General features: G+C 49.8%; 1 protein-coding gene across 1 annotated transcript; it reads left to right on the top strand.

Moving 5' to 3' along the window:
• Positions 1-336: 336 nt before the first annotated feature.
• Positions 337-5,246, top strand: NKX2-1 (NK2 homeobox 1). The gene is made up of 2 exons (XM_074585184.1): positions 337-707; positions 1,516-5,246. Exons 1-2 carry the CDS (start codon positions 341-343, stop codon positions 2,184-2,186), a joined length of 1,038 nt encoding a protein of 345 aa, XP_074441285.1. The 5' UTR covers positions 337-340; the 3' UTR covers positions 2,187-5,246.
• The last annotated feature ends 937 nt before the right edge of the window (positions 5,247-6,183 follow it).

The raw sequence follows: 6,183 nt of genomic DNA, 5'->3' as shown, positions 1-6,183 counted from the left end.
AATCCTGACAAGTAAAACTTAAAGGTGTTTACCTTGTCATCAGCATGTAAGCTAATTATCTTGGGCAAGATGTAGGCTTCTATTGTCTTGTTGCTTTAGTGCCTATGCCCCGCCTCTGGTGGCAGCCTAAAACCTGGCGTCTGGCTAAAACAAACGAAAGGCAGCCCTGAGCCTCCACTCAATCCAATTAAGGCGGACTTCGTCCACTCGGTTACGTGTACATCCAACAAGATCGGCGTTAAGGCAACACCAGAATATTTGGCAAAAAAAAAAAAAAAAAAAAAAGATTTGCCTCCCCTTCCTTTTTTTTTTTTTTTTTTTTTTCCCCAGCCGCCGAATCATGTCGATGAGCCCAAAGCATACGACTCCTTTCTCAGTGTCTGACATCTTGAGTCCTTTGGAGGAAAGCTACAAGAAAGTGGGCATGGAGGGCAGTAACTTGGGGGCTCCCTTGTCAGCCTACAGACAGTCTCAGGTTTCTCAGCCGGCCATGCAGCAGCACCCCATGGGCCACAACGGAACAGTGACTGCCGCCTACCATATGACAGCGGCAGGGGTCCCCCAGCTCTCCCATGCTACGATGGGGGGCTACTGCAATGGGAACCTGGGCAACATGAGCGAGCTCCCGCCTTACCAGGACACCATGCGGAACAGCGCTTCGGCGACAGGATGGTACGGCACCAACCCGGACCCCCGCTTCTCATCAAGTAAGTCGGACCGGGGCTGGGTGGCCGGCGGGGGGGTGGCCGCGCACCTGCCCCGCCGCACCGCGAGCAACGGGCGCCGGGGGCTCCGCGCCAGGGCAAAAGTCGGTCCAAATTCCAGCCGCCCCCCCCGCCCCTTACGCCCCCCCAGTTCCTCCTGCTGCCCCGGGGATCGTGCCCGGTCCCTCCTCCCCCGGCTGGTTTCATGGCAGCCTCCCGGGACTGCTTTTGCGGGGGGAAGGGGGTGGGAAGCCCCGCGGCGGCGGGGAGCGGGAGCCCGGGGCTCGCCGTCCAGCGGGGAGGGAGCGGCACGGCCCGGGGGCTCGGGAGGGAGCCGGCGGTGCTCATCCGCCTGCGCGCCGCCCCGCACCGGGCGGGCGAGGGGGAAGCCGGATCCTCGGGAGCCGCGTCCCGGGAGGCGCGGGGGGGAGTGGGGCGAGTCCGCCCCGGCCGGCGCCGGCGGAGCCCCTGTCCCCGGCCGCTGCTGCCGCGCTGTCACATCAGGTACTTGCTCGGGGGTCACCCCCCCCGGCCAGGGCGAGGGGCGAGCGGTCGCCTTTATGCACCGGGGCCGGGCTGCCCCGGTCTGTCGGGGGGTAGGGGCGGTCGCCTCTATTCAGCGGTCCCGTTGCCCGCCGCTCGCCCCGGGTCGTTGTTTGGGAGCGGGGGCGCCCCGAGGCCGCGGCCGGGCTGGGCTGCCGGGGGGCTGCGGGGCCCCGGCGGGGGCGATCGGCGGCGGGGGCGGCCGGAACGCGGGGCCCCGCTCGGGCCGAGCCGAGCCGCCTAAAACGTGCCGCCTTCTCCCTTGCAGTCTCCCGCTTCATGGCGCCGTCCTCGGGCATGAACATGGGCGGCATGGGCAGCCTCGGCTCCCTGGGAGACGTGAGCAAGAGCATGGCCCCGCTCCAGAGCACGCCGCGGAGGAAACGGAGGGTCCTTTTTTCCCAGGCCCAGGTTTACGAGCTGGAGAGACGTTTCAAGCAGCAGAAATACCTCTCCGCCCCGGAGAGGGAACATTTAGCCAGCATGATACATCTCACCCCGACTCAGGTCAAAATCTGGTTCCAGAACCACCGCTACAAGATGAAACGCCAGGCCAAAGACAAGGCTGCGCAGCAGCAGATGCAACAGGAGAACGGCTCTTGCCAGCAGCAGCAGTCTCCCAGAAGGGTGGCGGTGCCAGTGCTTGTAAAGGATGGCAAGCCCTGCCAAGCAGGCTCCAACACACCCACAGCAGCTATCCAGAGCCATCCGCAGCAGGCGGCTACAACGATCACAGTGGCTACCAATGGCAACAGCCTCGGACAGCATCAGAGCCACCAGACAAACAGTGCGGGGCAGTCTCCAGACATGGGACAGCACTCGGCCAGCCCTTCCTCTCTGCAGAGCCAAGTCTCCAGTTTGTCTCACCTAAACTCTTCTACTTCTGACTATGGCACTGCCATGTCTTGCTCCACCTTGCTATACGGTAGGACCTGGTGAAAGGATTAGACAAAGGAAAAGAAAAAAATAAGGAGAAAAAAAAATCAGATTTTCCCAGTCACACAAATCTCTGTCCTGTCCAAACTACTGGGTGTTTTTCTTTCTTCCCCCCGCCCCCCCCCACCCTTTTTAACGCTTTTTTCCCCCCTCCCGTTTTACTGAGCGGTTCTCTGAGGACCTCTAAGAAAGAGAGAGAGAGAGACTTTTTTTTGTTGTTCGGTTTTGTTGTTACTCTTGATGGTTTTGGGTCGTTCTTTTTTTTTCTTTTTTTTTTTTTTTCCCAACATTGTTGTATGGGGTGTTTAAAAAAAAATCTGACTATTAACCACGGAACAGTCTGCAGAAAGGGGACCATCGTTAGACATGGTCCGAAGGCTTGGATTTCAGATGTACACTTTGCCAGCATCTAGGACTTGCATGTAAATATAGAGATTTTGGGGGATGGGGTGGTTTTCCCCCACAAAAAAAAAAAACAAACAACGCATTCGCGTCACCCAGACACAAGAAGCAGCTTCCCCCCACCCCCGGTCTCCTCTCCCAGCCCCGCAGCCAGGGCCAGCGGATGGAGACGTGGAGTCATCAAAGGCTTGGCTTTTATTTTCCTCCTTACGTTTGGTGTGAACCTGTAGCTGTATAATGCTGTCAAAAGTTGGACTAAAACCATAGTTTTTAGTAGCCTGTATATTTTGTTGTAAAAAGAAAAAGAAAAAAAAATACAATCAACCAAACCAACGCCCCCCCCCCCTTTTTTTTATGGACACTGATCGCCCCGTCGTAAATCCTCTGGCAGTTTGTTATTTGCGCACGCCGCCTTTTCCTGTTGTAACTTATGTAGATATTTGGCTTAAATATAGTTCCTAAGAAGCTTCTAATAAATTATACACATTACGAATATTCTTTTTTTTTTTAATTATTTCCCTTTGGTTCCCCCTCCCGACCCTCCCTTCCCCACATCTCTCTTTTTTTTTCCCGTTCTTTTTTTTTCTTTTTTTTTTTTTTAATTGATGGAAAAACAACCCAGGATGCTGCCAAACTCTGAAAGGCCCCTGCCCCTCACAGGGCCTGGACCCTGTTCCCGGAGGGGAGCTGCTCCAGGGAGTTAACGGGATACAGGATCGGTCCTCAGCGTGCTAAAGTGACAAGCAAACGCGTGGGATCCACAAACTCGAGAGCGAAAGGATCGAGTCCAAATTCATTAGCCCGATTATTGCGGGGGGTGGGCGGGGGCACCTCAGAGACTTCTTGCTAGAGAAAGCAAAGTATTCCGGGAGTAGAAATTCAAATGCCAAAGGCACGGAGGAGAAAGAAGGTAAAAGTCTAACGCCACTAGAAACAAATTAACGAAGAACCTGCTGACAGTATAGGACATGCGGCCGATTAAAAGAGCGTCCAGTTTTAATACCTTGTAAAAAAAAAAAAAAGAAAAAGATAATTTCTACCAGGTTTTCCTATGTACTTGTATTTTAAGGGAAGTACAGTCACCTTATTTATAATCAAAATAAAAAGATAGTTTATTGCGTACGACGTGTAGTTTGAATTAACTTTCTTTATCAGGCTGTATTTAATTTTCTACACGTACCCACCCCTCGCCAGCACACACACACGACCACGCAGTTTCTCCTGCCCACGTCCATCTCCTTACCCAAGCGAGAGGTGAGCTGCAGGCTGCAGCTCGGGTTAACGCAGGTTGGTTTGAGTTTTGGTTTGTTTGGGGTTTTTTCTTTGTTTTTTTATTCTTTCTTTCTTCCTTCTTTCCTTCTTTTTTTTTTTTTTTTTTTTTTTTAATTATTTCTGTAGCGATTTGGGAAGCTTGCAAAGAAGGCGATGAGGAGCAAGTGCGTGTGCGCGCACGTGTGCGTGGGTGCGCGGGGGTGCGCGCCTGGCTGAGACACCGGGGGGCAGTTGGTAGAAAGGTAAATATTATGGGTAGCGCAAGGCATTTAGGTATTAACTTTGTTGTAAATATATAAAGCATATCAGGCTAAGCAGCTCGTAATCGGACAAGCCCGAAATACATGTAATTCGCCGTCTTTCGGGTTCCCAAATATCCCTTTTGTGAGTGTAACAAATTAAGAAGTCCCCCATCCTAAAAGACCTCGTCTCGTCTTTTCCTTCGCATCTGCTGCTCGATTTCGGTTTTTTTCTCCGGATCCCCTCAGTTAAACCACGGAAGCCACTCGCAGTCGTTGAAAGACCTCTGAATCACAGAGGTATGACGAAATGCTCATATTTTGGAAGAGAAAGAAAGCAGCTTGCCCGGGATGGAAACAACCCAACGTCCAGTTTAAGTAGCAGCTTTCGAAAGCTACAGTCTTTTATTTATACAAGATAGCCGGTGTTACTCGGACACCAAGTGCTAGTTTGGATGGAGAAAAAGGGAAATAGACAGAAGAAAAAAAAAGAAAAAAAAAAGAAAAAAAAGATTATCGGATTCTTTCTGCCTCCCGCCCCCCTTTATTTCAAACTAGAGAACATCACGTGTGTCAACAGGAATTTCGAGACCTTTCATTCTTTACATTATGTCCTGCTTTATACAGCGACATTCTCAACTAACCCAAAGAATATTCCTTCTTTTCTTTTTTTTTTTTTTTTTTCCTTTCTCTATGCAGAATATTCGTTTCAGATCTATAACATCATGTTAAGGATGGCGGGTGGTGGTGGTGGTGGTTGTCTGGGCTGTAGTGCTGTTATTTCTACTAAAAGAAGCAAGTATTGGGAATCCCTAGTCCGTGGCACAGCGCTGCCAGCTCCTGCCAAGGGAAAGAGCCCAGAGTTAACTCTACGGATTTTTTAAATTAGGGTTAGTTTCTCCTGGAGTTAATATATAAGACCGAAGGGGAAAGTGCTGTGGTTAAGTCGCCATTTTCCCTTCAGACGTAATTAATATTTGCATCCTTTCAAACACAGGAACGTTGAAAAGTTAGGAGCGCTGGAAGGCGTTAATGCAGCCGAGAAATATTATTCCACACACACAATATTGGAGTTAGCATGTTCGATAGACATCCAGCCAGTGACTTTTCATTATAGACTTCGGGGGAAATAAATGAATTTTATTGTGTCTCGACAACCTCATAAACACATATTTGGTGGTGGGTGTAATTACTGTAATGGATTATTATGTACACTGACTTATCTTTCTTAAACTAGATTTAGTTTCGATTAAATAAACTCGTTTCCACTTTGTCTGATGTCGGCTTAGTTTAAAGTCTGTTTACTTGTTCCACAGAAAGGTGAATTCATCTCTTTATTAAGCACTAGAGACCGAGCAAACACAGTTCAAACTGTATTTACATATCAATCAGGAGAAATGCAAACAAACTGCTCTTTAACAATTTTATAGAGGTTTTTTTATGACATTGTGTTATAGCCTTTTATCATAAAATTCTTTGTATAAACCAGTTATGCCTTGATTGGGATGAAGATATTTCGGGGGTGGGGTGGGGGTGGGGGAGGGAGTAAATACATTTTAATCTCCAGTCTCCCTCGAGAACACTCACGAGAACTTAGTCACTGTATAGCTTTTCTAAATTAAAATATGTGCCTCCGTCTAAACGCCTGCTTCTTCCAATATGCTGATTTTTCAGTCTCCCAGTAATCAATGCAGAACTTGGATAATGGGACGGCGAAGGGGAGGGGGGTGGGTGGGTTTGCAGCACGATTCAAATCTGAAATGATGGCAGAAATGCACGTTTCCCAATATAACTGCTCCTCTATCGACGTGAGACTGTGGGCACCCCGTATTTTGAGAGATAAAGGGATCTAGTGAGGAATGGCTATTCCCCTCCACTCCCTGGCACTGCCTGTAAGTGTAGGAGAATCGCGGAGGGCATTTTTTCCTGCTGTAAATAGGAGTTCATGCTTGAGTGCCATGAAGTGTGCATGTAGTGGCACAGCAGGCTGTGGGGAAAAAAAAAAAAAAAAAAACAAACCACCACAAAAAACCCACAACAACTGACAAAAAATCATCACCACCAACACCACTACCACCGCCACAACA

The sequence above is a fragment of the Larus michahellis genome, chromosome 4 (genome assembly GCF_964199755.1).
Source record: "Larus michahellis chromosome 4, bLarMic1.1, whole genome shotgun sequence".
NCBI classification, from domain to species: Eukaryota; Metazoa; Chordata; class Aves; order Charadriiformes; family Laridae; genus Larus; species Larus michahellis.
Note: the sequence above shows the minus strand (reverse complement) of the source record. Positions and strands in the feature narration are given on the sequence as shown.